The following is a 27,732-nucleotide window of genomic DNA, read 5'->3' on the forward strand; positions in this document are numbered from 1 at the left end:
TGGGAGCTCTTGGACACACAGGACCTGGTCACCATCCGCAAGGCCGCTGCAAGGCCCTCGAGAATGGGCCCAGATATGATGATCTGACCGCCAGGTGTCTGTGGTGCGACTTTGGCTTCGGGGCGGACCTGAACAAGCCGCAGTTGCAGAAGGCGATCTATAAGGATGTCATTCACGAGCTGGAGAAGATGGTGGATCTGCTTGAACGGGCGTATTCGTGATTAGTACTAGTACAATATGTCTCAATGTGCACACAGATACGTACTGTTAATAAGGTCAACGTTGAGGTGGAGGGTCAAAGGCTAGAGCCTCCAGGTTCTTCATTACCAAGGGATAGTTCAGCGGATGGATTCGGTGTGTATGAATCATGATTTCCCAGTTCTCTCTAGGTCTAGGACGGCGAGGTTAACGGAACGACGGAGACAAATACGCCACAGGCGACTCTGTCCCACAGTCAGGGGAATAAGCAATGCAGAAATACATCCACGGAGTCACTGGCTATAATGGACTCTCAAGCTCCGCGATTCAGATAGCAATCATGGCAGACTCATGAACAGCTCAAGAAGTTTTGGGTATATCGGCGTCCTAGGAATGGGTGTCAGCATAGCTCAACTACCGTATGTAGTACTAGACATCGAAGCAACTCACCCAAGACCGGTAACAGGGTCCCATCCTTCGTTGACCTGGAATCCGTCTCCGCCACATCCCGGATTTGAGCCTGTAGTGATGTCGGTAAACACCTCGGGGTGTTCATACTGTGTACAGTACATCAGCACGACTCAACCCATGAACAGAACAGAACGGTACTAGTATGGACTCACCAACACCTGGTGCACAAACCCGACCGTGCTCTTGCCCGCGGCCAGCCGCTCCTCGTTGATGAGCGTCAAGATCGACGCCCATATCGGCGCCGCCACGGACGTGCCGTGCATGCGGTTCGGATGCCCCCTGAGCACGACCCGAAAGTTCTCACCAATAGCACTCACATCGGGATAGCCCCTCCCGGCCTTGTTGAACAACTTGCCCTGCCCCGGCGACGCCGTCGTCGCAGCGCCTGCATCCCCCACGCCATCCAACCCGGGCCCCAACAACCACGACGCATCCGAATATCCCAGATCCGACACATTCGCCCGCTCCAGGTATCCCAGCACATGTCCATCCTGCCACTCGGGCCTAGCAAAAACATTCGAGAAGCCACCGCCCGACGCAAACCTCTCGGCGGCAACCTCCACCAGCGTCTTGCCATCGCCCACCTCGGGCTCCACCAACGCCGTCGCCCCAACACTGAGCACATACGGACAATTCGCCATGACCCGCGGCGTATACACCGCGCGATCCTTCCCCAGACAGCCCGCGCGCGGATCCAACCGCCCACCGCCAACGCCATAGTCACCGGAGGATTCGACCACGGTAACGCCCTGCAGCGCAAGCTTCATCACCTCCAGACACTGCCGCCGCATATAACCCGCCGGCCAGGAGGCTTCGGTGCCCGAGTACGAGACGGAGATGACGTTGGTCGGGCGGTGGACGCCACACATCAGGGCGCCGGGGTAGCCGCCGAGAAGCGGGGTTGCGTTGGGGTTGGGGTACTCCGGATCGCGGCAGGCGGGCGTGCGGCAGTTGCCTGTGTGGTTGAAGGCCGAGAGGGTGCAGTATGATTCGTCGAGGGCGTCGAAGAAGGTGTTGAAGAAGCCCGGGTATTGGGTGTCGGGCTGCAGCTGGTTCTGCTGGTACCACTCGTCGTCGGTCTGGAAGAGGATTGACATCTGTGGCCAGATCAGCGGGATGGCGACCTCGAAGTCTAAGTCGGCTTCGTCGCCTGCGAGGGACCGGTTGTTGGTTGGGCCGAGGGCGCCGTTGATGGACTTAAGCTTGGGATGTGTGCCGCGAGGGACCCAACTACAGTATGGCTATCAGTCTATCTGTTTGGGAAATTGATTAGAGGCTTCTTACGGGGCAATGTATTTCCAGTAGGTGTCCAGGTCCTCCTGGTGGTAATGCTGGTTGAGCCCCTGGAAGATGCCGAGCTCGTTTCCTCGAGTGGCTTTGGTGCCGTTAGGGATCTGATATTGGGCTGTCAGGGTCAGCAATCAGCATGAATTTGGCCCATGGTAAAATCTCAGATGTGAACTTACCCCTAATGCAGTGCGGCGTGATCTCGTCACTGCAGGGCCCAGTCACACGAAACCGGCTGCCATCCTCACCGGGATCGACCGGAGGCTTGCCCGGCTTACACTTTCCCTTGCTCTTCCCCTTCCCCTTCCCTTTCCCTTTGCCCCCTTTCTGCCGCCTTCCGGGTACATCTTCGGTAATGGCTCGCCGGTGATGCACCCGCTTCATGATCTTGTCGTCATAGCTCCCGGCCGTTAGCTTGATCCCAGGCGTGATGTAGTCGATATGGTGTGTGACGCTATGGGGAACGTGGTATCTTCGTGAAGAAGTCAGGAAATATATCATCGGCAAGCCGTACTTATTGAACCGAACTTACTGAGAACAAGCGATATTGCGCGCTCCTGTTTCGGCATGCTCGAAAACGTGGTATTTCGTGAGCAGCAACTCCTCGACCTCGCGGACAGGAGCATCAAATTGGATCCACTGTCTCGAAAAGCCAGCAGGCCTCGAATGTCAGTCCCGGTTCCCATTTTACTTTCCCGGTCTCTCATGGAAAGTGCTCGTTTTACCTGTTTGTTCGCCGACTGCGAGAGTCTCTGCTCGTGGATCCCCCTTGAGACGAGCCACTGCTTAACATTCTCAACCGAGCGGTTGCCTGGTGCAAACAGGTCGATCACCTCGCTCCTTGTAAGATGCTTCCCATAGTTCGGAGACTTGGGGTTGGATCTGGCGACTGCGTGAGCGCACATTCATGTTGTTGCCGACCCCCTGAGACTCCCTGACTTACATGTCCATGAGCAATTCGTGCCCCTTATCCACGTTCGATTGCCTCAACCCGACCCGCACGGGGAGCATCCACTCGGCACTCGCAGGCTCCCGCTTGACCCATCCGGCGAGATGGACAGGCTTATGCCTTTCATGGATAACGTTTGATGCCGGCATGCCCTTTGATGCGCCGTCTCTGGGGGCTGTCGGACCCCCTAGAACTGGGAATATGAGCCCACAGAGGGACAGGCTCGCGACAATGAAGGCATTCTGGATCTGCATCTTGGTGGTAATACTTGTAGCTACAAAGGCCGCGGACGACGGGATCGGGTGCTCTCGGACATCTTAGTACCCAGCAATATCTAGGACACGGAAGGCTTAGACGAGAGACCACGGTGGCGACTCAAGGTGAACTTGGTATTGACAGGACCCGCCGTGAGCTATTTTGGTGTCTTTGAGACCACCTTGGCACGGTGATTTGAGGGTCTAGACTGGCACGATGCTCTTAGTGCATGGTACCGTTCACCGGGTAAAATGCTACCTTTATTACGGTACCGGGTCCAGAACCCAGGTCGAGAGAACGCTGCAGGGCATGTGTTCGGAATTAGCCCGTTGTTGATTAGCTGAGCCCCGAGCCGGAAAGGGAAGAGGACTGAAGGTTCCGATGGTATCCTCGTTCAGCCATGGGCTGTTTATTCGGGTCAGAAGGGCTGCATGGAGGAGGCCAGAGAATGGGTCGTCCCGATAGCATCCCGTAGCAGCAACACACGGGAGAGGTCAGATACCAAGCTCTTATGTTGGTAAGATGAAAAAGGAGATCTGCCACTCACAGCAACTACTTGAACAAGCATCATTCCAGTGCACATAGATTGAACCAGATCCATGAGACTACAACCCGAGAGTGTAACAGAAATACAGCAGTATCATCACATCCATGTCCTTCCCAATCCATACCTAACCTCAATGGCTCTCCCCCTCGACAACAGTCTTCGCATGAAACCTCGCAAGCCACGACCTCGCCGTCGCCAGCCTAATCCTCTTCCCCCAAATCATAAACACCACCACCATCAGATTATTCACCACCAGGATCGGCATAAACGCGCCCACAATAATAGTCAGATACCCATGCTTCAGAATCCAATTCAGCACCTCCAGACCAAACCCAAAACTGATCGCCTGCTTGCCCAGGTTCATGACAATCAGCTGCTCCGACAGGTTCGCATTATGCGAGTCGACCGCATACGCCAGCGTCACGGTGAAATACCAGTACCCGGCCCACTGGGTCAGCGCAATCGCCACAAAGTAGCATATCCAATGCAAATCCCTCTCGGCGGCCACACCAAAAAGCACCTGCCCGGCCGGCGCAGCCAGCAGCGCGGGGAACAGAACCCCCAACCTCATCTCGGCCTCGCGGATCCCACCATTCCGTTTTGTCAGCCGCGCAGCCAGGATGTCGCTCGCGGGGAGGAAGGGCACGGCGAGCGCGAAGCCGACCAGTGTTGCCAGCGCCGACAGGCCGGAGCTGGTCTGTGGCCAGTTGTAGGGCGGCGCCACGATCTTGAGCGGGAAGACGAAGTTGAAGGAGAAGCCGCACAGGCCGATGAAGATGCCGTACGTGGTGATCACCCAGAAGGTCGAGGGGATGAGGAGGTAGGTGATGGCGCGCAGCGGCATGAGGACGTAGGCCGACCAGGGCTTGTGGTCGATTGCGCTTCGGGTGAAGGGGCGCAGTTGCTGGAAGAAGGTCTTGCGTGGTGGGTAGGTGCTGGCGGTGATGGCGCTGGTGGTGGAGGAGAGTTCGTGGTGTGAGACGGTGGTTGGTTCTTCTTCTTCGGCTTTATCTTCATGTTCGGGGATATCTGAAGATGTCATGGCCGTGCCGCTGTTCGACGGCGGGAGGGACTCGCGGAAGTACATGGTTTCCTCGACGAAGAAGAAAGCGAGGATGAGGAGGGCCCCGGCAAAGGCGAACTCGACGTAGAAGAAGAGGTGCCACGAGAGGCCCGCGGCCAGCATGAAGCCCGAGAACATCGGGCCGGTCGCGCCGAGACACAGCGCGATGGTGTACCAGCCGAGCTTCTTGCCGCGCTCGTGGAGAAAGAAGATGTCGTTGACCAGCTGCACCGGCAGCGCCTCGCACACACCAGATCCGAATCCGTGCACGATGCGAGCGCCCATGAGGCCGGAGTACGTGGTCGCTTCGGCAGCTCCGATGACACCGGCCGCGTACAGGACCAGGGCCAGGAGCATGACGGGGCGGCGGCCGATCTTGCGGTACAGCGGAATCAGAACGATGCTTCCGAAGCCGAAGACCAGGTTCGGGTAGTTGACGAGTCCCGCGGCGGTGTTCTGGTCGACGCCAAACTCGGCCGCCCACAGGCCGATGTACGTGGCCGGGCCCAGCAGCGCCGAGTTCCCCAGGAAGGAGAAGGCGCAGCAGCAGAACATGATCATGTGCTTCTTCCATCTCGGCCACTGCAGCGGGTCGTTCGGGTCCGGCGACGGCACCGGGTACAGCGCTTGGCCGTAGTGCGTTTCCTCGCCCTCCTGCGCTTGCAGATTGACTGTCCCGGGGACGTCATCCTCGCGCGCGTGGCTGGTGATGGGTTGGGTCAGCGGGTGCTCCTCCTTGCAGTAGGATGTTCAGAAGGATGCGTCTCACCTGCGAACGTCGTGCCTTACAGCCATCTTGGATCTTGTCAGGATGGGCTTGAGACAGGAAAGGGAAGCGTCTCAGGGGAGGTAGCAGAAGAGAGATAACGAGATGAGTTCTCTGCCAAGATTGCAGGGTGTTGGAGCCTGTGTGACCCGCATGCACGTTGGAGGAGACTGTCTCCTAGAGTCCCACCTGGATCCGGGATTGCATATTGTATCTATATGTATCCCACTGATGTTGATGGGTGAAGGGGCCGTAGTGCGCCAAACTTGAATGCGAAAGGCCGCCAAGGTAAAGGTTCCCAATCGCTAGTTCCCCCAGGTTGGCTAGCCGTATCTAGTAGATACTATCTACTGCAAATTTCGGTACTTGGTTCAGGGTTACCCTGACTTAACGGTTCAAGGCCAGGGAGGCCATGGGTGAACGAACCGCTCTTGAACTGGCAGTGTGCGCTAATGGTGCTGCAGTTGGCTGCTTGGTGGACTGCTAGCAGAAGAAATATGCCGAAGATGCATGATACATGTCCTGCTACGAGTTAAAATGCAGGATGCGGAATGTCACTGTCGGGGTCAGCAATGATAGACGTCTTCCCCAACTTCCCCTCATTCTAATGGAAAAAAACCCTGGTTCGATTTCGAGGCACTGCGATCCAATGCCGCAGGAGGTGAGCGCAGATACACCAGTTTCGGGTGATATGCCGATCCAATAAGGCGGACGTCGTGAATCGCATATTAACCATACGGCCTCATGAGCATACATTTCGACGCTTGGGATTGTGTTACGTAGGTAGGTAGGTACCTTACCTATAATTAATATGAACTGCAGGCGTCCTCATTGACCCTTGCGGTAGGGGGATCTGTACTGCTGTTAGTTGGGCTTAGAAGAGGAACAAATGTCCTTAGCTCCCTTCCCACAACAGTTGATGAGGGGAACGTTGAATGGTTTCTCATGAGGTCCACATGAGGACCAGAAGCCAGATTGAAGCTCGCCTCTCGGCATAGGTTGTTCAGGGCCAAGGGATCGACAACCAGCCCGGACCTCATGTACCATTCGACTAGTAGAAGGCTAGAAGCTCGGATGCGAGACGGACGCACTTCGACCTGTGTTACCCCAACAGCTCAATGAGGTTTCGGCAGCTACTAGAAATGCCGACGTGGGAAGCAAGCGAGGGGAATGTGCCCCCTGTGACAGACCTCTTTGCCTCGGGCTGAGAGGCGCATGAAAAGAGGATGGACGTGGAGGTACAAGTATAGCTGGGAATCTAGACACTTCTATAACACATGGCTCTGGATTGGCTTCGAATCCTTACTTCATAGTAACCACCACCTCACTTTTAAGCTCACCGTTTATTCCACACTGCTTTTGACCGTGGAGTTTACAAGCCCATTCTTGTCAAGGGCCTTGACTCACGGCAATGTTCTCACCTGCAGCGTACCTGGCCTTCTCCAGCTTGACAACGCCGTACAACAAACACGAATCTCAGTCGAACATAGACCTGAGATAAGAGATGGAGCAGGATCCATTTGACTGGTAACTTGAAGTTGCTAACCTTGGATCTTCTCGTTATCGCCTCCTCATCCTCCTTCTCCTTCTTCTTCCATTGTGTCTTCGTCCTCATACTTGAACCTCATTGCTCTCTTCCTCTTTATTCCTTGTTCCGTATGAGTTCCCCCTGGTGGTGATCCAACTCTATGAATCGCTGGTGTTTGCATCTTCTGACCTTTCGATGCTTGTGGGCCGACCAGGCCTTCCATGGCCTGGTGCCAAGGCCCGCCAAGGCCTTAGTTTGCGGGGTAAACAAGGGGAATCGAAGCGATGCAACCCCTGGCCGTTGCGCTCTCCTAACAGGGCAACTTTACTGCAAGCAGTCGGACCACCAGCGCATGAGCGCCGACAACCGAGGCTGACTCTTTTCTAATTGTCGGACGTGCTTGCTGGGTAGCAGGTATTCTATGATCCAGCCACTCATCTTGACAATGATAGTGTACCTGATGGTTTGATCCCAAAATTCTGAATGTCAACCTTTCTCCCTGTCGAATTCGTGGCTGACCCGCACCAAAAAGCAGTCTCCTTCCCGTTGCCGTTGAATTCCCGTCACAAACAAACGCCCCCCGCACCCCACGAAACCTCGAACTTCTCGGTCCAACAACAAACAGAATGGCACCCGACACAACAGACACAAAGCCCGTGATCATCGTCGGGGCCGGCCTCGCGGGGCTGGTGGCAGCCTTCGAGCTCTCGCAACAAAACGTGCCCACGATAATCCTCGACCAGGAGAGCGCCGCCAACCTGGGCGGACAGGCCTTCTGGTCGCTGGGCGGGCTGTTCTGCGTCGACTCGGCCGAGCAGCGGCGCATGGGCATCCAGGACTCGCGCGAGCTGGCGATGCGCGACTGGTTCGGGTCGGCGCGCTTCGACCGCGACAAGGAAGACTACTGGCCGCGGAAGTGGGCCGAGGCGTTTGTCAACTTCGCCACGGACGAGATGGAGAACTACGTGAAGGCCCGCGGCCTCGGCTTCATCTTCAACGTCCCCTGGGCCGAGCGCGGTGCCGGGTGCGCCGACGGCCATGGTAACTCGGTGCCCAGGTTCCATGTGACCTGGGGGACCGGGCCGGAGGTGGTGCGCGTCTTTGCCGAGCCCGTCAAGGAGGCTGAGAAGAAGGGTATTGTGGAGTTCCGGCACCGGCATATGGTCGACGAGCTGATCGTGGACGAGAAGACGGGGCGCGCCGTGGGTGTCAGGGGGCGGGTGCTGGAGCCGGACGACTCTCCGAGGGGAGTCAAGTCGTCGAGGACGGTTGTCGGAGAGTTTGAGCTTTTCGGGTCTGCCGTGCTGGTGTCGTCTGGTGGCATTGGCGGCAACATCGACAAGGTCAAGTCGGTTTGGCCAGTCGATCGGCTGGGCAGCGTGCCGAAGAACTTTGTCGTTGGCGTGCCAGCCCACGTCGACGGGCGCATGATCGACATCGCCGAGACAGCCGGCGCCAACGTCATCAACCGCGACCGGATGTGGCACTACACCGAGGGCCTTGCGAACTGGGACCCCATCTGGCCCGGCCATGGCATCCGCGTCCTGCCGGGGCCCTCATCGCTCTGGATCGACGCCACGGGCAAGCGACTGCCCCCTTTCCTCTACCCGGGCTGCGACACCTTGGCCACGCTAAAACACATCTGCAGCACGGGGTACGACTACACGTGGTTCATCACGGATTACAGCATAATAGCGCGCGAATTCGCCCTGTCAGGATCCGAGCAGAACCCGGACTTGACGGGCAAATCGTACTGGCAATTCCTATGGCAGCGCATCTTCAGCTCCCACCCCACCGTCCCCGTGCAGCGCTTCGTCGAGCACGGCGCCGACTTTGTGGTGCGCGACAACCTGGAGGATCTCGTGCGGGGCATGAACGAGCTGGCTGCCAAGATGCCGGGGGCGCCGCAGCTGGACTACGCGCAGGTCAAGGAAGTGGTGGAGACGCGCGACGGCCAGTTCGTCCACTCGTACTCCAAGGACGCGCAGGCCATGCTGGTGCACAACGCGCGCACCTACTGGCCCGACAAGCGCAGCCGCATCGCGCCGCCGCACCGCCTGCTCGACGTCGACAAGCACGGCCCGCTGATCGCGGTGCGCATGAACCTGCTGACGCGCAAGACGCTGGGCGGCATCGAGACGAACCTCGACAGCAATGTCATGCGCGCCGACGGCACGCCGTTCCCTGGTCTGTATGCCGCGGGCGAGGCGGCCGGGTTTGGCGGCGGCGGGGTGCACGGGTACAACTCGCTGGAGGGCACCTTTCTCGGGGGGTGTATCTTCTCGGGGAGGGCGGCGGGGCGCGCGATGGCGAGGGAGTGGTTGGCTGATAAGGGGACGGCGTGACTGTTCTCCTCGAGAGTGAGGGTGTTAAGGGGCGTTGATGGCTACCTACCTACTCTGCTTGGACCTTTCTACGATACCTATAGCCAAAACAACTGTTGGTACCCGGTATCGCTTCGCATATCATTCCGCATCCATCTAGCAATTAACGGCTTTCTCCTTGGGCTAGTCGAACACCTTCCCCGGGTTCATCACCCACTTCGGATCCACCGCCCGTTTCACCCTCCTCATCACATCAATCGTCTCCTCCCCCAACTCATCCCTAAGACAGTCCTTCTTACCAATCCCAATCGCATGCTCTCCACTAACGGTCCCCTCCATCTCGAGCGCCAGCCGCATCATGGCGTGCACGCACTCCCCGACCTTCTCTGTCTGCTCCGCGTCTTTCGGATCGTACATCATGGCAACGTGGAAATTCCCGTCCCCTACATGCCCGATCACGGACGCGAAGATGCCCAACCGCCCGCATTCTCGCTGGGACCACTCGACGATCTCGGCCAGCCGCGAGATCGGCACCGCCACGTCGGTCGACCACATCTCGTACCCGCGGGGTCGCATGCTGGTCATGGTGAAGAGCGACTCCTTGCGCGCGGCCCACAGGTCGGCTTCTTCCTGTTTGGTGCGGGCGAATACGACTTGTGTACTACTACTCTGTTGTTCAAGTTGTTGTTGGATGAGGGCGGTCGTGCGCGCAATGTCGCTCTGCAAGTTCTCGACCGTCGCGCCCGAGAATTTGAGGAAGAGGGTTGGTTGCTCGGCCCAGCGGCGTTTGCGCACCGTCGGGCTGCCGTGGGTGTTGAGGATGGCCATCTGCCGCTCGTCCATGATCTCCAGCGCTGCGAGCGGGATGCCGGAGCGGATGAGCGTCGTTGCCGCCGCCGCCGCCGCGTGGATCGAGGGAAACGGCACGACGGCTACGCTGGTGTGCTGGGGGATGGGCGCGAGTTTTAGGGTGATTTCTGTCACCATCCCCAGCGTCCCCTCGGCGCCGACGAAGAGGGACGTGAGGTTGTAGCCCGCCGAGGTCTTGCGTGGCCGGCGGCGCGTCTTGATCACGGTGCCGTCGGCCAGCACGACGGTCAGGTTGAGCACCCAGTCCTTCATGGTGCCGTAGCGGAAGGCGTTGGTGCCGGAGCAGTTGGTCGACACCATGCCGCCGACCGTGGCTGTCGGCGACGGGTCCATGGGCGCGAACAGGCCGCTGCTGGCGATGTGGCCGTTCAGGTCGACCCAGTTGACGCCCGGCTGCACCACCACGTCCAGGTCGTCCGGGTGGAAGGCCACGATCTGGTCCATGAAGGAAAAGTCGACGCAGATGCCCGAGTGCGGCTGCGAGAAGTTGCCCTCGACGCTCGACCCGGCGCCGAACGGCACCATCGGCACGCTGCGCCGGTTGCAGATGCGCGCGATGGCCGACACGTCCTCGGTCGACCTGGGGTAGACGACCGCCACGGCGCGCTCGGGGGAGTTGGACGTCGACCAGTCGGAGTGGCCGTGGTGCTCGAGCACGTCGGCGTCGTAGCTGACCGAGTCCTGGCCCAGCACCTGGGCGATCTCTTCGGCGGCGTGCACCATCTCGGCGCGGTTGGCGTACGTTGGCGTAGTGTTGCCATCCGGTTTTGGGTTGGCATTCTCGCCACTGGTCCTCATGCAGAGGACGCCGGCGCCGAACCCGACGATGCCCATGGCCGTCCCCACAGCTATTGCTGCCCTCCAACCCGTGCTGGAAGTTCCTGGTGAAAGGTTGCCCGCGTTGTCAATGTGGTGAGAGGGTCCGCCTGTTGACGCTCTGGCCGGCTGATATGAGAACCAACGACGCGATCCCAACCGCGGCCCCTGTCGGCGAAGGCTCTGCGGGAACCCCGACACAAGTTGGTGTCTCTTCATGTTACCAACGATGCAGGTCCCAATCTCCACGTGGACCATCCACGACCTCCTTCGAAAATACACGCTTAAACCCCCGGGAAAGTAGACCACAAGACGCGCCCAGCTGCTATCGCATGCATCTCTGCGGCACACCCGAGGTATCCACGGGTATTTAAAGCCGCTGCCCATGGGGAATCTGGGGGTGGGGAGGCCGAGCCAAGCCCCCCGGCTTATTTCCCCGGCTAGAATCGTATCTACACAGTAAATACATACCAAGGGGAATGGAGCGCGCTCACCAGCGGAGCTCTTCCGCAAAGTTTCCCTGGAGTCCCGTCGCCGTCAAAACCGCTCATATCCGGTCCTGGGGGTTGGTGGATTGGCAAGTGGCAACAACTTGAAGGCCAAAGGACCCTGAATGTTCCTGCCAAACTTGTTCGGCATCTGCAGACGTTGGACCCACACTTCGTTATTAGCGCGTGTTTATTCGAGGGAACCCGACCCATCCGCTATCGTGCATTCTGCATTCTTCTAAAACACACATGGAGACATGCAACATCACCAGCGTCCGTTAACACAGGCATTTTACTGATTTATCAGTCACGCACATTTCACCCCTCTTAATGGCATCTCATTTGCCCGCGGCAATGGCGCCACCAGCCACAGATAAGGAACGCCTCAGTAAAGCGTGGGAAGATCTTGGAGCGGTGAACGAGAAGCTTCGACTCATCCAGCTTGAGTGCGACCGCTTGATGGACATGGACCTGTATTCCCAGGAAGGTCCAAACTCATGGGGTCAGGCAGTCCGGGAGGGCTTCATCACGCTCACCGAAGACGAGCGAAAGCAAGACGAGCTGGACGGCGACACTCTAGTCTTGATCTACGGTCGCGAATACAAGAAGAGAGGCGTCCTGATCGACGAACTCGAAGTTTCGCGAAGCGATCTCAGGCGCCTGATCAACGAACTGTCACGCCCGTATCTGAGGAGACTGAACATCCTCAATCTTCCCGACGAGCTTCTGCTCGAGATTTTCGAGTACCTGGAACTTCTCGATGTCATTGAACCAGTCGCCCCGCCCCTCATCCGTCGTCGGGGGAATGAAATTAAGAACACTCGCCTGGTATGTCGACGATTTTGCCAGTTAAGCTCGTCACTTCACCTGCGAGTCGTGCGCGTCAGCTTCACCGAAGCATCGCTTGCGCGCTTGGAGGAGATCTCTCGGCATCCCACAATCTCGAAGGGCGTCCGTACCGTGAAAGTCGACCTCCGTTTCTACAACGAGGACCTCAAGGACTTTAACACATTCATCGACTACCATGAGCAGGAACTTGGGGAGGAGATCAACTTAGGGGGGCGCGTCCTTCGGGTCGTGGCGCAAATGCCGGAAGAGGAAGCCTCGGAGATGATCAAAAAAAGGACATGCCATCGTCGATACGCTGCGTATGGCTCTTGATGGCGTCGTCGGACGCTCAGAGGTCGACGAACGTCACATAGCATTCATAGAGGAGACTCATAGGGAGTACGTTGCGCGCCTGAAGGAGCAGCAATCGCTGATACGCAAGGGGAACTTCCCTCGGGCGCTTGCTTCCGCGATCGCGAGAATGCCGGGAGCGCGAGATATGGCCTTCAAGGATTCTCTCTTTGACGTGAGAGATAGACTCATGATGCCTGGGAGCGAGGTGAGCTGGGATCAGCTACGTCGTCGTATGCTCCAGCCGATGAGCGGTGGACATGCGATGAAACACCGCCTCGAGCGTCCTGACTATCAATGCGTCGTCGATTTGATAGAATCTGTCCGGCTCGCTGGCGTATCCCTCAGCGGTATCGACATCTCCCTTTGGCCGCCTCTGCACAAGATGCCGCGGATACCCAGCGACTTCCGAGCCAGCTTCGTAGCTGGTATGCAGCAGTTGAAGCAATTCCGTTTCTGCTACCATGGCTACCCCGTCGTTCAGGAAGAAGACAATCTCCACGACTTTTTATCCGCTTTCGTGGGAACTTCAAGCCTGCAAAAGCTGGACTTGGATATCGGGCCGGTGCCTATATATGGCCCATCGCCGAGCATAGACTTGGACAGAATACTGGGACCTGGGCCTCGACACAACCTGAAAGACTTCAGTCTTCACTACGTCGCCATCGATCTCTCCAAGCTGCTACTCATCCTCAAACGGTTGCCCGACTCAGTTTACCATCTTGGCTTAGATTCTATCGAACTCCGCAGTGGTACCTGGGAAGAGGCCTTGGAACGGCTTCAGGAGAAGAAGCCCCGTACTATGAGCCTTCGGTCGCCGTACGGTGCGGAGACCTTCAGCATGCCACAGCCAGACTATGAAACAATATTCTCCACTGAGTACTATGACAAACGCACCGTAACGGAGAATTACATCACCGGCCATTTTTCATTGAATCCATTCCAGGCGCTTCAGAATGGTTACCTCTAGTCTTACTATCCAGAGGACGGCTTCGCCAACGAAGCGCCACCTGTATGAGCATGTGCCCTCCGGCGACAGTCAGTCGGCGGCAACCGCGGTGAGGAATGAAGGGAACGACGTCGCGCGTTGACACAGTGCATTGCGGATAGCGCGCACGGACAGTTGGGTGGACAGATGGAGGTTTCGCTGTCGGGTATGGTTGCAACGTCTTAGGTAGATGTAGCAATTACTCCTACCAGTGTCTCACTGCACATCTCAGCGTAGTACTTGACTGTAGTCACCTCTGTGGTGGTACGGGCGTAGGCAAGTCATATTTAGAAGGTCGTATACTACCCCCAGGGCCCAGAGTTCTACAGGTGTATCTTCATCCCGGATGTGTAGCACTGCAGCGGCGCCTTCTTAGCCTTCATCCCGATGTCTCGCTACCCGGCTGCCGATGGGCGAGATCGTGTTTTCGGACCGGGAGACAAAGCGCAACGGTCGCTGGGAGAACTGCAGGTTTCAGCGGCTTTTAGTTTTGAGCGTCTCATAAAACACGAAACTCGTCCAGATAATTTAACCTCCCGAGTAATTCCTAGTGTTTGTTGGTGGTGTTTACAATCCCGATTTTCGGTGCCCAATCCTGAAATCTCAACGCATTCAAGAGGGTTCCTTACTATTGCCCGAAAGCTTTGTTGTTTTGTCGGGTTGTTCCAGGCCGTGACATGACAGGCCTATCCGAGAATGGGTTTCCCTTCATCTCTGGTTTCGGTGCACATGTAATCCGTACGGATTACACAATATGTTTGGCGAAGGAGGCGGAGATTTGAACAGGCCGCTGCCGGAAGATTGGAGTTGCCGGGTGGAGTTCGGCTCTCGGGTCTTCACCGAAGAAATCCTTCGGCGCCGGGCCGGGCCACCCTGGCCTCCGCGAGGAGTGCCGAGTCATGCAGCGCTAGAAATCGGATGAACATGTTCCTACTCTCAAATAGAACCCACGAAGCGATGATGCCGTGTGATATCCCACTCATCAATAATCATAATGATTCTCTGTGTGTTTTGTTGTCGAGTCTCGGCCAAGCGGAAGCAGGCCGCCGACAACCCAAGCTGCCGACAACCCAGGCTGCGTCATAATGTAGCAGCGCTGAAGCCAAGGGAGCCGAGCATAAAGCAACACCAGAACCATGGACCGGGCATCTGGCCCGAAAAAGATAAAGCTGCCGCGGCCCCGGGTTTTGGCAGTTGGCCCGGTTCCAGGTTCTCCATGGGGGCCATGACACGAGCTTCGCGGGGATGGCCTGGGGTCGGCGGCTGACTGATGTCAGAAGCGTGCCACTCATGGTCAGTCCTCTGTGCGAAAGCTTGCTGCTGAAGCTTGAAATCTCGGGGCAATGTGGAGGTGCGCTGGGGTGGTAATCGGCCCGGCGCAACGCAGGCCAAGCCGGGTTGCGGGGCCCCAGGTTTTTGTTTTCAACGAGCCCAGGCCAGAAACTCGAAGGGTGAAAAGGTTGGACGAGGAAGGACCAACGGTGGTGCAGCCGTCGGCATCAAACCATGGAAACTACCGAACAGGCTGAAGAAGGGCCAGAAGCGCGCCTATCATGTTCTTGGATGGCACATGCTGTGCCCCTTCGGTTCGGTCTGCCGATCCTCCCCCTACCAAGTAAGGCCGCTGCATCGTGGTGTCTTGCGCGGGTGATTGGTGGGATCCGGATCGCGGAGACCCCAGAACCCCAGAACGACCAGCCCGCAAACAAGCGGTCCCATGGGGCATCTCCACGCCATGTAACGTCCCGGGGGGTGCAGTTGAGCACCCGGAGGGTTCACGTCCTTGCCGAGGTGGTTGCCGGATTGCAGGATGCGGTTGGCAGCAAATAAATAGCCCCAAGAGCTCACAGACCTCGCGCTCAGGATGGAGGTGCATTGCGTCTTCGCAGGAACTCTCGCAGTTCGCAGGCCGACGTTGAAGACGAAGAAGATCTGGTTCGCGGGTGCATTGAGGGCCTACCGCACTCACCACCACAAATTAACATTCGGGGTGCTCCACGAGCCGCCGTGTAACACCACTTTTGTTCACCGCCCTGGAGTTGGGATGAAATTCGGACCGACTGTTCGACTGTCTTGAAGCAGTTGCTACACTTTGCGGGTGGAAAGAAACTTGAACCCTCTCCCCAAAGCCATCACCGACTTCCTGCAATTTCTCAGAACTCTTCATCTTTCATCATCTTGCAACCCGAAGTTTTCGATATCCTTACTTCTTCCTTCGCAACAATCATCAAGAGCTACTCGCTTGGGAATCGGGCAAGATGAAGCTCCCGACGATCTACAATGTCCAGCTGGTCGCCATCATCGCGACCCTGGGTGGCATGCTGTGGGTTTTCTTTTCAATCATGCCTCACCTACCTTATCCCAATCTCCATGTTGCAGTGACTGACTTTCTGCTGTTTTTCAGGTTCGGCTTTGACATTTCGTCCATGTCCGCCATCGTTGTGACCGACCAGTACATTGAATACTTCAACAACCCGGCGAATGTGATCCAAGGTGCCATCGGTTCTGCTCTGGCCGCCGGCTCCGTGGTCGGTTCTGCCATCGCCGGCCCGCTCTCTGACAAGATCGGCCGCCGCGACTCCATCATGTTTGCCTGCCTCTTCTGGCTGATCGGAACCTCCGTCCAAGTCGCGTGCCAGAACGTCGGCACACTCATCGCCGGGCGCGTGCTCAACGGCTTCACGGTAGGCATCACGTCGTCGCAGGTGCCCGTGTACCTGGCCGAGATCGCCAAGGCCGAGAAGCGCGGCTCGCTCGTCATCATCCAGCAGCTGGCCATCGAGTTCGGCATTCTGATCATGTACTTCATCGGCTACGGCTGCGCGTCCATCGAGGGCCCGGCGTCGTTCCGCACCGCGTGGGGCACGCAGTTCATCCCCTGCTTCTTCCTGATCCTGGGCCTGCCCTTCCTGCCGCGGTCGCCGCGCTGGCTCGCCAAGGTCGGCCGCGACCAGGAGGCCATCCAGACGCTGGCCAGCATCCAGGCCGGCGGCAACATCGACGATCCGCTGGTCATTGCCGAGTGGGAGGAGATCCAGACCGTCATGCTCGCCGAGCGCGAGGCCGGCCAGGGCTGGAGGAAGTTCTTCCAGCGCGGCATGTGGAAGCGGACGCTGGCGGGCATGTCGGTCCAGGCGTGGCAGCAACTCGCCGGCGCCAACGTCATCGTCTACTACCTGACCTACATCGCCAGCATGGCCGGCCTGACGGGCGACGTGGCCATGGTCACGTCGGGCATCCAGTACGCCGTCTTCATCATCTTCACGGGCGTCATGTGGCTGTTCATCGACAAGACGGGCCGGCGCACGCTGCTGATCTGGGGCGCGCTGGGCATGGGCTTCTGCCACTTCGTGGTGGGCGGCGTCATGGGCGCGCACTCGCGCTACGTGCCCGGCGGCGTCGGCAACCCGCCCAACCACAACATCGTCATCGCCGTCACACCGGGCGCGCCCGCCAACACGGTCATGACCTTCTCGTACCTGCTGATCGTCGTCTACGCCCTGACCTTGGCCCCGGTCTGCTGGATCTACGCCGCCGAGGTGTGGTCGCTCGGCACGCGCGCCACGGGCATGTCCATGGCCGCGCTGAGCAACTGGGTCTTCAACTTCGCCCTGGGCATGTTCACCCCGCCGGCCTTCGTCAACATCACTTGGAAGATCTTCATCATCTTCGGCGTGCTCTGCGTCGCCGCCGCCGCCTGGTTCTTCGTGCTGTGCCCGGAGACGTGCGGCAAGACGCTCGAGGAGATCGAGCTGCTCTTCTCGCCCGACGGCCCGCACCCGTGGAACACCAAGAAGGGCGACTCGCGCCTAGTGGCCGAGATTGAGGCCGTGGCCGCGAGGCAGAGGAAGGGAGATGAGGCCGGCGTGCAGCCGGAGCCTGTTGTCGAGGCCTCGGAGAAGGTTTAGGAGGAGGTGCGGGATGCGACAGACCTTTTTCTCTTTTGTATTCACATCACATGAGACATGAGGTGGTGTTTTCGGAGTTGATGCGGGAGCCTCAGGATAGATGAACCGGATGATGGGGAATCTGAGCTCTTTTTACTGACGAACCCCTCAGTCACGAGACATCGTGTGTGTGCCTGCGTGACCTGATGAGCCCCTGAGTTGCATGCTCCCAGCGTCGCCAAATCTGTGATTCAACGCCAAGAAAACTCCCGGCATTTTAGTGTATGTCGTGGAATAAGAGGAAAAGGCGAGGTTGTATGTACGCCGAAATATTGAGCAGCAATGCGAAGGCAGCGCATCCCCCCCCTTTGTCGTCTCAGCAACCCCTTCACTGAATTATAACTGCCTTGCCCGAACACTCCACAAACTGCACCCGGTTGAACTGCGGCCACCGTGGGCCCTCTTCCTTATCACCCTACTCCGGCTTCTGCCCATACACAATCCATCTGGACGCAAAGCACCACAGTCAGCGAAAGTTCCCTCTCCCAAACCAGCATAGCTTCAATAAACTCACATCGGCCAGTACGCATGTATATCACGGTTCTTGAAGTCCTTGCGAACATCCATCAGCAGCAGCTCGACCTCCTCGACCGACCAGCCCAGCACCGTAGTGAAGATCATCAAGCTCAGGGCCTGCAGGGCGGCCGTCATGTTGGTGAGGTTCCAGGCGCCGATCTCCTTGTGCTTCTTGTCCTTGGGCCACGTGTTTGTCGGCCACTTGTACTCGACCTGCACGACGTTCTGGTACCCGGCCTCTACGAGCTGCCGCTTGTACTCCAGCGCGCTGTTCAGCGGCGCGCCCAGCTTCTGCGTCGCCTCGAGCAGCAGGGTGTTCCACCGCTGCATGGGCGTCTCGTCCGTCAGCGTGCCGTCGTCGCAGCTCAGCGGGCTGATGATGTCGCAGATTTCGATGTAGCCGCCTGGCTTTAGGTGTCTATAGGGTTGTGGTGAGTGATGGAGGAAGGCAAGGGGGGGCAAGCAGAGCCACTGAGCGGAAGACGAAGCTTACTGATATGCCTGCCTAAAGAACTTGGGCCAGTCTTTGATTGACCCTGTCAGGAAGCGCGCATAGACGAAGTCGAAGGGGTGGACGAAGTTCCATTCCTCCTCAAGATCGTCGACGAAGAACTCGACATTTGGTGGGACACTAGCGTGTATTAGCCCCAACCCTTTTTTGTGTACTGTGCTACCTCGCACTACACTAGCCGCGGGTGCACTCACAATGCAGGTTGGATGGGGCTGAGATCAACTCCCACGACCTGGCGAATCGTCAGTTCCGTTTCATCCCGCAAATCGCGTATGATACATACAGCCGCCTCGGGGTACTCATCGGCTGGAAAGCAGTCAGCACTTTCCATCTAGGGTTGGTGAGACTGGAAGTGGTTGCTCAACAAACACACCAAAGTCTATGGCCCAGCAGCCGGTTCCGCATCCGGCGTCAAGCACCCGGGAAACTGGCCGTTCCTTCACACCCGGGCAGGTGAACAATTGGTTGTCCTGCGTCAGTATGAGGAGGTTGTGCTGGAGGTCTACATTCCGGTAAGTAGCCGGGGGGTAGTAGTAATGTCATAGCCATGTCTTACCGAGCCGGTCATTTTCTCTCTATGGTCATTTCTGTTAGCAATCACCCCACCTCAACAGCCATGACTCAGAGGGAGCTCGTACGTCGTCGTTTGGGAGGAAGTATGCTGCGTGACATCAGCCTTCACTCTTGTGTTCACAGAGAAGCTCGGCAAAGGCACCTACGCTTGTACTCGCCGTTTGACTGGTAGGCATGGTAGGTGCGGCCATTCTGCTCCCGGTATTTGTAGATGAACGATGCGAGCGATGTCGTATCACTGACGTCGCCGCCCTGTCATCGCACCAGTAAGCGCCGTGGTCTACTAAAGAATGGAAAATACACTACTTGTGGTCATACCGGCCCGAACGCAGAGTCGGTATCATCACGGTCAGAGCTAGCCTGTGGGTTACGAAATCAGTATGTATCGCCCTGGCCAGTTTCCGACCCTTGCGCCACCCACATCAACCTCCAGAACTCCGGTGTTAGCGGGCGGCGCTGGAGGACTCGCTGCGGTATTCGGGCTTGCGGCCGCAGGTGGCGATGCCGCGGGCGACCCCCGGCCTGGGGTCGGAGATTTGGCCGGCGATTTGGCGGCGCTATCTCCCATGGCGGCGAAAATGGTAGCCGAACCGAGGGAATGGGTTTGCGATCTTCACGGGCGGCCGAAAATCCGTCTTTCTTTACTCAAGGTTCTTTTGTCGGGATAGGAAATCAACGGAGAGGGGAAGATGCGGAACAACGGAAATCCTTGGATCGGCGGGGTTGCTCCGCCGATTTGAAGCACGGAAAGATGTGGGGGATTCTTCTGGTGTGACCGTTGGCTTTGACTACCCGCACAATGCAAGACAAATGCAAGAAGCAGGGTCCGGCCCGGCGGCTTCACCTCCGCGGGCTGAGCCTGCCAATGACGGGATGGAATTGGAGTTCGGATGCGCACAGGAGTCGCGATTGACTCGGGAGTCGGAGTTATGTACCAACCATCTCAAGCCCCGGATGAGGTAGTATTATTCAATGGAGGAGCAGCTAAACTTGGCGTGGCGACGGGCATTGCAGATGCAGATATGTGAAGTTGCTTCCATGTTCTCCATATTCCCGCGATGCCTCTTTCACTAAGGTAGGTAGGCTGGCTGAGTGCATGCAATTGGCAAGGTGAGAGAGCTGTAAATAATGGTAGCATTGCATGGGAACTTTGTGCCGCCTTTCCGCGTACCTAGGTTTGTACATACAAGTACCTCCTGTTGCGTCCTAGTCTTCCACTTCCACCGTACTAATATGGACTTCCGTGTAGAGTAGAGTCACAATGAATTGCGATTTGCACTGCAGAGCTTGTAGCAAACTGCGATTTTGACGGCCGGTCTCGTTTGTCTCCGTTGCAGCTTGCGACAACGTCGTACCCGTCCTGTAGCGTCGGCTCGGGCCGGTGAGCTGTTTTAGCTTCCGCGGAGCGCCAGCGGAGACCGTTTTGCTTTTGGCAGCTTAGCTCCTCCACAACCTTGCTTGGGTAGGGGTAAAAGTCGAGGAAAAGTGCAAATAGGACTATAAACCAATACTACGCAATATCGATCCAGGCAACTTATAGGAGCCTAGGGGGTCACGTCCGGAGACAGTGTGTAGACGGAGTAGGTACCGTCTCATTTGTCTTTAATCGCCGGGTTCGGGTCGGTTACCCGCGCGCCCCATACGCCCCGCTACAACACAGTCACAGCTCCCTTTGAACTGCCGAGCGTAAACAGCGGCCTCGGGATGTCCAGATAATGGGGTTTGTTGCATTTGCCTTTTGGGGTGTCAGTGGTATATGCAGAAGGTATCCGGACTTGGGGGGGGGGGGGGGACTCGATGGGTACACCGCAGAGCGCAGTTTCTATTAACCTAAGGCAGTGCACCTGTCCCTAACATATATCGCCGGCCCAGTGGGTCAGCAGCACCTGGACGCCGAGGCTATGGTCAACAACCCTAACCCCAACTAGCCGTCTCGACAGGGGTAAGGCGGCGAGGGCGGTCATCAATTTTGTGGCAGATGATTGACTCGGCTTGACTTCATTGCGATCATTCGACCCTATAAAAGCCAGGCCGATTGCAATCGCATATGCGATATCGGTGAGTGTATTCGTGCTTACCGCGTGCGTTGGATGTTGGGGCTCATGCATGGCACTTCGGTTGAGGTCGAGAGTCGAGAGACTGCGCCCCACCACGCCACAAGCACTATCACAGACGCACCTAATGTCCTTGCATGTGAAGGTGCGACCACGTGGTCGCGGTTGTCAAGAAGCACGACCGATGGAAAACGCAGGATAGCAGGACTTGCTGGCACCAGTCGTCGGTGGATTGCGTGTCCCGCGTCATGTCGGGCACGATTGATCCGTTCCCTTCGCCTCCGGACCTGACTCGCCAGGTGAGACGAAGCTGAAACAAAGCGCGTCAACCAACAAAGGCACGGGCTTTGATGGGGACAATGGTCTTACTCGTACTACGACTTTATAAGTGCCATTGCTTCCCGCATTTGTTTCGGGCATCTTTGTTCAGCATTCTCAGGCGAGTGATTCTGGACTTAACTTTTGATGTATCACTCCAAGTTCAAGTGATATCCACATCCCTTAGGTTGATCCATTATCAATAACATCCGGCTTCATTAATAGACAGCACCTTGACGACTAGGTATTTTCCATTTTTACATTTCAAAACCCCCTACCATGGACAGCAGATCTTTGCACTCTCGCCTGCGTGAACTTGTTAAGGTGTGTAGTACTTGTACCTATGGCAAACCATCCTACTAGTGCGCCGCCTCACTGACCGATAATGATCTCCGTGCAGTTCCTCGGCACGGTCAAGGGCGACCTGGCCAACGTAACCGGCCCGCCGTCGCTGCTGGCACCCTGCTCCGTCGTCGAAGTAGGCCACTGCTGGGCGGAACGGCCCGCGGTCTTCGCGGCCCCGGCCCTCGAGCCCAGCCCGGAAAAGCGCGCCCTCCTCGTGCTCCGCTGGTTCCTAATGGCACTGCGCAGCCAGCTCTACATCGGCGTGGACCATTACCCGACCCCTACTACTAGTACTAGTACTACCTCTACCGACGGCACCACAACCTCATCATCATCGCCGCCCAGCCAAACCAAATCCATCCGCAAACCGCTCAACGCCTTCCTAGGCGAGCTCTTCCTCGCGCGGTGGGCCGACGCGGAGCGCAAGTGCACGATCGACCTGGTGGCCGAGCAGGTGTCGCACCACCCGCCCATCACGGCCATGCACGTGGCCGACCGGGCGCACGGCGTGCGCGCCGACGGCTACGCCCGCGTCGAGATGACCTTCAACGGCAGCGTCAACATCCGCCAGGTCGGGCACGCCACGCTGCATGTCGACAGGTACGACGAGGACCATCTCGTGCCGCTCCCCGACGTGAAAGTGCGCGGGTTCTTGTCGGGTTGTCTGTACCCCGAGATCGCGGGCACGTATCAGCTTGTTTCGAGCGCCGGGTTTGTCACCGAGTGCCGGTTCTGGGGGGAAGGGCTGATTCGCGGGAAGCGGAACTCGTTCGAGGCAAGGGTGTATCGTCGGGAGGATAAGAGGAGGAAGGAGCCGCTGTTTGAGGTTGCCGGGTGTTGGAGCGAGGGGTGGACGGTGCGGGATTGCAGCAGTGACGAGGTGCTGGAGGTCGTGGACCTGGATGCGCCCGAGAACGAGCCCGTGCCGATGGACATTGCGCCGCTGGAGGCGCAGGACCCGTGGGAGTCGCGGCGGGCGTGGGCCGGCGTGCTGCATGGCCTGCGGGTTGGGGACATGAGGACAGTGGTGGCCGAGAAGACCAAGGTCGAGCAGGCGCAGCGGCAGATGAGGGCAAGCGAGGCAAGGCGCGGGGTGGCGTGGGAGCCGCTGCTGTTTCGGTCCGTGCCGGGAGAGAGCCATGAGGTGTTCCACCGGCTGTCCGAGGGCATGGGATGGCAGCTGCATCACGACAGGACCAAGGGCGTGTGGAAGATCAATGACGGGCGGGTGAAGACCTTGGAACGGCCGTTCCGAGCGGGCGCTACACCGTTCGGGTACTGATGGATGGCGGGATTGTTGGCATGCTCTCTTTACAAGTATACATAGCGTTGGCGTTGTGGCACATGGTTTGATCCTATAACGGTATTTTGGATCTGCATGTTTGGGATTAGATTGGCATTTGGCAGATCGGCACCTCAATAGACGTGTTATTGATGACCTACTCTCACTTCTGCTAGTACTAGTAGTTCTCCCAATATGCGAACGCCTACTATGCCATCCACCGTTGGAGCGCCGCGTTCTGGCTCGGCGGCACACGGGCCCTGATAATGTCAGGCATAATAACCGGATCGTCCCTGTCCGTGTCCGGGTGCACCTCCAGCCGCCACGAGCCAGCGGCGGTATCGGCGCCACCCCCGCGCTTCGCCCTCTCAATGGCCGCCGGAAGATCGATAATCTCGCCTCTGCCTGCGCCCGTGTAAAGGTCGTCGTTGTTGTCGTCCTCCGTCGCAGTCGCCGCTGTCGTCGTAGTCACCTGCGAAAACCCCGTCGCGGCCCGGCCCAACCGCTGCGGAAGCCCGACGGCAGCGACCGTCTGGTTGGCCAGATCGGCGCCGGCCGAAGCCATGGCGCTGGCGATCCCGTGGCCCGTCGGGGCTTTCTTCTTTTTAGTACTATTTGTTGTAGTGGTGGTGGCCTTCTCCGCGTGCTGCCAGTGCCACGTCCACTGGATCCGTCGCACCCGCCTCTCCTCGTCATCCTCAAGGTCCTCAAAGTAATACGGCGCTCTATCACCGATGCGCTGCTCGAGATCCGACTTGTTTTTTCTCCTAGACTTCTCCCTCCGGCCGCGGAAGAAGCGCACGGCGCGGCGCACCGGCCAGGCGAGAGGGCGCAGGCGCCGTCCGAGGGCGGCGACGAGCGAGTCCGGGACCTGGCGGATGGCGGCACCCAGCGGGAGGGTCAGCAGGCCGAACAGCAGGCACCAGCCCCACTGCGCGCCCGTCAGCGGCGCCGTCTGGAAGGCGTTGCCGCCCTTGAAGATGATGACAATCTGGCCGGCGAGCGTCAGGAGCTGGACGCCGATGAACCACGGGTTGCGGTGCACGCCGGCAAGGATGTTGAGGTCGTTGTCCGTCCGTCGGCAGCTGGATAAGGAATCATCATTATTATCCTTGAACAGCAATATGAGGGAGACGGGTTAGCGGCCGCCGGGGGAGGGCAAGACTTACTTCAGCTGGTTAAAGAGTTGCATCATCATGTACGTGTTGAAGACAAGCGTGTGGTGCTGCACGTCCCGCACGCCTTCGTCCGCGCCAGAAGCCGTGAAAACGCCGCGGCCGGCGTAGTGCAGGGAGAAGATCACGGCCAGCTGGTAGATGGACTGGCCGAGGATCATCTTCCACATGGTGGCGTCGATGATCTGGGCGTTTCGTGGCTCGGGTCGCCGCTTCAAGAGATCCGGCGTCGGGGAGTCGGTTGCGAGGGCGGCAGCCGCGAAGATATCCATGATCAGATTCAGCCACAGGAGCTGGATGACGGCAAAGATGGAGGCATCGACGTCGTCGACCAGGGTAGAGACGATGGTCAAGATGGCTGCCGTAATGTTAATGGTAAACTGGAACTGGATGAACTTCTTGGCCGCGTTGTTGACCGTCCTCCCCCATGCCAGCGCCTTGACAATGCTCGCAAAGTTATCGTCCATAAGAATGATGGAGCTGGCTTCCTTCGCGATCTCGGTCCCGCTAACACCCATGGCAAACCCGACATCGGCTGCCTTCAGGGCGAAGGCATCGTTGGTGCCGTCGCCCGTCACGGCCACTGTCTCGCCGAGCCGCTTGAGATGGCGGACCAGCCTCTCCTTGTCGGCGGGGCTCGACCGCGCAAGCACCTGCAGGCGAGGAAGCACGAGGCCCAGCTGCTGCGAGGTGAGTTTCCGGAAAGTGGGGCCGTCCATGGCGATGCCGCCTGCCGTGTAGATGCCGCATTCCTGGGAGATGGCCCGCGCCGTCTCGAAGGCGTCCCCGGTCACCATCCGGACAAAGACGCCGGCGTCCTGGCACTTGCGGACCGAGTCGGGCACTTCGGGCCGGAGCGGGTCACGGATGGCCAGGATGCCGGCCAGCGTCAGGTGCTGCGAGAGACCTTCGAAGTCCACCCTGCCGGCTTCGACGCCCACGCCCGTCTGGGAGGTCAGAGTCCCGTCGTCGTCGTCGGCGGTCGTGTCCGTGGCCGGGGGCCAGACGTCGAAGTCTTGGTACGCGAGCGCGACCGTTCTCAGCATTTGGCCCGAGAGCTCGTGCGCAAACGACGACAGGTCGCTGCCTATCTGTTCCGTGAGTACCTCCGAGGCCAAGCCCTCCTCGGGCGCGCTGAGGACCGTCGAGCACTTGGCAAGGATGACCTCGGGCGCTCCCTTGACCAGCATGCGGTGCTTGCCTCCTGCTCCGGTCTTGATGAGCGCGGCCATCCACTTCCGGACGGGGTTGAACGGGAAAAGCTCCACCACCTCGGCGTTCTCTCTCTCTTCCGCGAGCGGTCCCATGGCGAGATGGTCGCGGCCAAACTTCAGCAGCGCGCTTTCCGTGCTGGACCCGATGAAGTCCGACGTCCCCGGCCCGCCCTGCTCAAACGCCGTCGAGTTCAGGGCCACGCTTTGTTTCAGCAGCTCCACGACGTCGGCCGAGAGCGTGGTGCCAGAGAGGTTAGCCCCTGTAACCATCGGTGTCGGCCCTTCTTTTTCGAATTCGGACTGCCTCTTGTCGTCGGTAACTGGCGGCGAAACCCGCGGCTCCTGCTGCTTCTCCCGGCCAAGCGGTTTGCCAATGACGCCGGACACCACCGACATCACGTTCTGGGTCAGCGTTCCCGTCTTGTCGGAGCAAATGGTGGTGGCGTTGCCCATGGTCTCGCACGACCGGAGCAGGCGCACCAGGTTGTTGTCCTTCAGCATCCGGGTGGTAGCGAAGGCCAGCGCGACCGCCACGGCAAGTGACAGCCCCTCGGGCACCCCGATGACGACGACCGTCACCGAGAGCATGAAGATGTCCAGGAAGGATTCGCCCTTGTCCTCGGGGGTTCCGACAAAATACCGCAGCCGGACGAGCCAGCGGATGAGCAGGATGGTAAAGAAGAGCGAGCCGACGACGAACCCGGCGATGATGATGTACTTTGCCAGGCGGCCGAGCTTGCGCTGCAGAGGCGTCTCCTCGACGTCGTTGTGGAGGCTCATCTGGATCCGGCCGTACACGGAATTTGTGCCGACGGCGGTGACGAGATAGGTGCCCACGCCGTGCACGACTCGAGTGCCGCTCATGATGAAGCAGTCACTGTGCCCGCCGGCCTCGGCCACGGGCTCGGCCACGGCCTCGCGAACGGGAATCTTGGCCACCAATTCGGATTCGCCCGAGAGCGGAGACTCGTCGCACTGCACGCCGAACCCGTCGACAAGGACGCCATCTGCCGGCACGACATCCCCAGCTTCCTGTACCGGTACACATTACACCCCACGTCAGCACTGTTTTTTCTTTCTTTCCGCGTGCTGCGAGACTCCAAAGTGGGTTTAAGTACTACTACATACCAGCCTTACGAGATCGCCCACCAAGATGTCAAAGACGGAGATGACGGTGTTCCTCCCGGACCTCACGACGGCGACATCTCTCTCGTCCTTCTTCTCGTTGAGCTTCAAGAACCTCCTGTTCCGCAGCTTGTCGTTGATGGCCTGGCCGAACACGATGACGAGGATCGCCACGGCAATGGTCACGCCCTCGATCCACTCGAGCTTGCCCCCACCGTCGCCGCCCTCGCCGTCGTCGGTGACGGCCTCGTAGATGCCGAGCGCCAGGGAGACCACGTTGGACGCCGTCAGCAGGAAGATAAGCTTGTCGTTGAAGGCCAGCCACGCGAGCTGCAGCAGCGAGCGCTGCTTGGGCTTGGGCAGCCGGTTCTCGCCATACACCTTCCGACGGTCCGAGTGATCTCCGTCCAGGCTGAGGCCGGCCTTGGCGTCGCTGCGTATTGCGTGCGCCAGTTCGGCCTGGCCGCCCAGCGCCCGGAGGGCAGCAATGCTGCGCGCCTCGTTGAGTCGCCGGAGCTGGTCTGCCGACATGGGAAATTGGCGCCGAGGATCGCCGGCTCTGGATCGCTGGGCGGCCAGGCCGGCTTGTTGGAAGCGGATCCGGAATAGCTCTTCATTGCCTTCAACGACACTTTTATTAGGCGCCGCATCCTGCGCAGACTTGGACTTGTCCTTTGGAGGGAGGGCATCGCCACTGCTACTACTAGTAGTAGTAATCGCGTCCTTGTGCGGCGACGCGGCCATTACCAGTCATAGAATTTGCAAAGCGCAAGATGGAGAGAGCAGAACAGAAGTGGGCGGAACTTGGAAGGAAGAAGCGGTCTACTCTACTCTTATGTATTTCAGAAGTAATTTTTATGCCAAGATACCTGTCTCCAGATATACTAGGTATCAGCTAATCCGATTATTGGTATCCGGCGCCCACCTTTCTTTACCTTGCGTA

The 27,732-nt window shown here is 58.5% G+C and overlaps 10 protein-coding genes across 10 annotated transcripts; 5 read left to right on the forward strand and 5 right to left on the reverse strand.

The window, feature by feature from the left end:
* Positions 1-265: 265 nt before the first annotated feature.
* Positions 266-3,356, reverse strand: B0T15DRAFT_534750 (peptidase S8/S53 domain-containing protein). Its single transcript, XM_062869457.1, has 8 exons — positions 2,900-3,356; positions 2,682-2,838; positions 2,489-2,595; positions 2,136-2,428; positions 1,954-2,074; positions 822-1,899; positions 649-755; positions 266-585 (listed from the first exon to the last, which is right to left on the reverse strand). The coding sequence occupies exons 1-8, from the start codon at positions 3,157-3,159 to the stop codon at positions 537-539; spliced, it is 2,172 nt and encodes a 723-aa protein (XP_062722016.1). The 5' UTR covers positions 3,160-3,356; the 3' UTR covers positions 266-536.
* Positions 3,357-3,791: 435 nt separating this feature from the next.
* Positions 3,792-5,813, reverse strand: B0T15DRAFT_222389 (major facilitator superfamily domain-containing protein). The gene is made up of 2 exons (XM_062862829.1): positions 5,540-5,813; positions 3,792-5,473 (listed from the first exon to the last, which is right to left on the reverse strand). The coding sequence occupies exons 1-2, from the start codon at positions 5,563-5,565 to the stop codon at positions 3,838-3,840; spliced, it is 1,662 nt and encodes a 553-aa protein (XP_062722017.1). The 5' UTR covers positions 5,566-5,813; the 3' UTR covers positions 3,792-3,837.
* A 1,329-nt stretch (positions 5,814-7,142) lies between these two features.
* B0T15DRAFT_222339 (uncharacterized protein) lies at positions 7,143-7,601 on the forward strand. The gene is made up of 2 exons (XM_062862827.1): positions 7,143-7,527; positions 7,600-7,601. Exon 1 carries the CDS (start codon positions 7,225-7,227, stop codon positions 7,438-7,440), a length of 216 nt encoding a protein of 71 aa, XP_062722018.1. The 5' UTR covers positions 7,143-7,224; the 3' UTR covers positions 7,441-7,527; positions 7,600-7,601.
* Positions 7,566-9,490, forward strand: B0T15DRAFT_222349 (FAD binding domain-containing protein). Its single transcript, XM_062862828.1, has one exon. It carries the CDS (start codon positions 7,691-7,693, stop codon positions 9,407-9,409), a length of 1,719 nt encoding a protein of 572 aa, XP_062722019.1. The 5' UTR covers positions 7,566-7,690; the 3' UTR covers positions 9,410-9,490.
* An 81-nt stretch (positions 9,491-9,571) lies between these two features.
* B0T15DRAFT_396272 (uncharacterized protein) lies at positions 9,572-10,981 on the reverse strand (the record flags this gene model as incomplete). The annotated part of the gene is made up of 1 exon (XM_062864827.1): positions 9,572-10,981. The coding sequence occupies one exon, from the start codon at positions 10,979-10,981 to the stop codon at positions 9,572-9,574; it is 1,410 nt and encodes a 469-aa protein (XP_062722020.1).
* Positions 10,982-11,760: 779 nt separating this feature from the next.
* B0T15DRAFT_557105 (uncharacterized protein) lies at positions 11,761-13,711 on the forward strand (the record flags this gene model as incomplete). Its single annotated transcript, XM_062870438.1, has 2 exons — positions 11,761-12,710; positions 12,787-13,711. The coding sequence occupies exons 1-2, from the start codon at positions 11,893-11,895 to the stop codon at positions 13,709-13,711; spliced, it is 1,743 nt and encodes a 580-aa protein (XP_062722021.1). The 5' UTR covers positions 11,761-11,892.
* A 2,107-nt stretch (positions 13,712-15,818) lies between these two features.
* B0T15DRAFT_222619 (general substrate transporter) lies at positions 15,819-17,921 on the forward strand. Its single transcript, XM_062862830.1, has 2 exons — positions 15,819-16,052; positions 16,134-17,921. Exons 1-2 carry the CDS (start codon positions 15,988-15,990, stop codon positions 17,635-17,637), a joined length of 1,569 nt encoding a protein of 522 aa, XP_062722022.1. The 5' UTR covers positions 15,819-15,987; the 3' UTR covers positions 17,638-17,921.
* B0T15DRAFT_534779 (S-adenosyl-L-methionine-dependent methyltransferase) lies at positions 17,782-20,044 on the reverse strand. Its single transcript, XM_062869458.1, has 11 exons — positions 19,698-20,044; positions 19,595-19,636; positions 19,423-19,528; positions 19,342-19,364; positions 19,260-19,278; positions 19,077-19,205; positions 18,987-19,009; positions 18,898-18,935; positions 18,686-18,823; positions 18,191-18,610; positions 17,782-18,122 (listed from the first exon to the last, which is right to left on the reverse strand). The coding sequence occupies exons 1-11, from the start codon at positions 19,842-19,844 to the stop codon at positions 18,092-18,094; spliced, it is 1,116 nt and encodes a 371-aa protein (XP_062722023.1). The 5' UTR covers positions 19,845-20,044; the 3' UTR covers positions 17,782-18,091.
* A 1,730-nt stretch (positions 20,045-21,774) lies between these two features.
* Positions 21,775-23,379, forward strand: B0T15DRAFT_222716 (uncharacterized protein). Its single transcript, XM_062862831.1, has 2 exons — positions 21,775-21,972; positions 22,049-23,379. Exons 1-2 carry the CDS (start codon positions 21,928-21,930, stop codon positions 23,273-23,275), a joined length of 1,272 nt encoding a protein of 423 aa, XP_062722024.1. The 5' UTR covers positions 21,775-21,927; the 3' UTR covers positions 23,276-23,379.
* Positions 23,380-23,483: 104 nt separating this feature from the next.
* B0T15DRAFT_494351 (calcium-translocating P-type ATPase) lies at positions 23,484-27,320 on the reverse strand (the record flags this gene model as incomplete). Its single annotated transcript, XM_062867011.1, has 3 exons — positions 23,484-24,360; positions 24,445-26,696; positions 26,793-27,320. 3 exons carry the CDS (start codon positions 27,318-27,320, stop codon positions 23,484-23,486), a joined length of 3,657 nt encoding a protein of 1,218 aa, XP_062722025.1.
* Between the last annotated feature and the right edge of the window lie 412 nt (positions 27,321-27,732).

Source organism: Chaetomium strumarium (assembly GCF_033439665.1).
Source record: "Chaetomium strumarium strain CBS 333.67 chromosome Unknown B0T15scaffold_4, whole genome shotgun sequence".
NCBI lineage: Eukaryota > Fungi > Ascomycota > Sordariomycetes > Sordariales > Chaetomiaceae > Chaetomium > Chaetomium strumarium.

Bases quoted from the DNA above. Each gene is read 5' to 3' on its own strand.
- B0T15DRAFT_222619 (XM_062862830.1), top strand. From the start codon at position 15,988: ATGAAGCTCCCGACGATCTACAATGTCCAGCTGGTCGCCATCATCGCG. The intron at 16,053-16,133 runs GTGGGTTTTCTT...GCTGTTTTTCAG, and splicing joins GCGACCCTGGGTGGCATGCT to GTTCGGCTTTGACATTTCGT.
- B0T15DRAFT_534779 (XM_062869458.1), bottom strand. From the start codon at position 19,844: ATGGGAGATAGCGCCGCCAAATCGCCGGCCAAATCTCCGACCCCAGGC. The intron at 19,365-19,422 runs GTAGGTGCCTTT...GATGTCACGCAG, and splicing joins GTCAAACGGCGAGTACAAGC to CATACTTCCTCCCAAACGAC. The intron at 18,123-18,190 runs GTGAGTTTATTG...CTTTGCGTCCAG, and splicing joins ATACATGCGTACTGGCCGAT to ATGGATTGTGTATGGGCAGA.
- B0T15DRAFT_222389 (XM_062862829.1), bottom strand. From the start codon at position 5,565: ATGGCTGTAAGGCACGACGTTCGCAG. The intron at 5,474-5,539 runs GTGAGACGCATC...ACCCATCACCAG, and splicing joins GTAAGGCACGACGTTCGCAG to CCACGCGCGCGAGGATGACG.
- B0T15DRAFT_534750 (XM_062869457.1), bottom strand. From the start codon at position 3,159: ATGCAGATCCAGAATGCCTTCATTGTCGCGAGCCTGTCCCTCTGTGGG. The intron at 2,429-2,488 runs GTAAGTTCGGTT...TTCTTCACGAAG, and splicing joins CGCAATATCGCTTGTTCTCA to ATACCACGTTCCCCATAGCG. The intron at 586-648 runs GTGAGTTGCTTC...ACCCATTCCTAG, and splicing joins GACCCTGTTACCGGTCTTGG to GACGCCGATATACCCAAAAC.
- B0T15DRAFT_222349 (XM_062862828.1), top strand. From the start codon at position 7,691: ATGGCACCCGACACAACAGACACAAAGCCCGTGATCATCGTCGGGGCC.
- B0T15DRAFT_222716 (XM_062862831.1), top strand. From the start codon at position 21,928: ATGGACAGCAGATCTTTGCACTCTCGCCTGCGTGAACTTGTTAAG. The intron at 21,973-22,048 runs GTGTGTAGTACT...ATCTCCGTGCAG, and splicing joins GCCTGCGTGAACTTGTTAAG to TTCCTCGGCACGGTCAAGGG.
- B0T15DRAFT_222339 (XM_062862827.1), top strand. From the start codon at position 7,225: ATGAATCGCTGGTGTTTGCATCTTCTGACCTTTCGATGCTTGTGGGCC.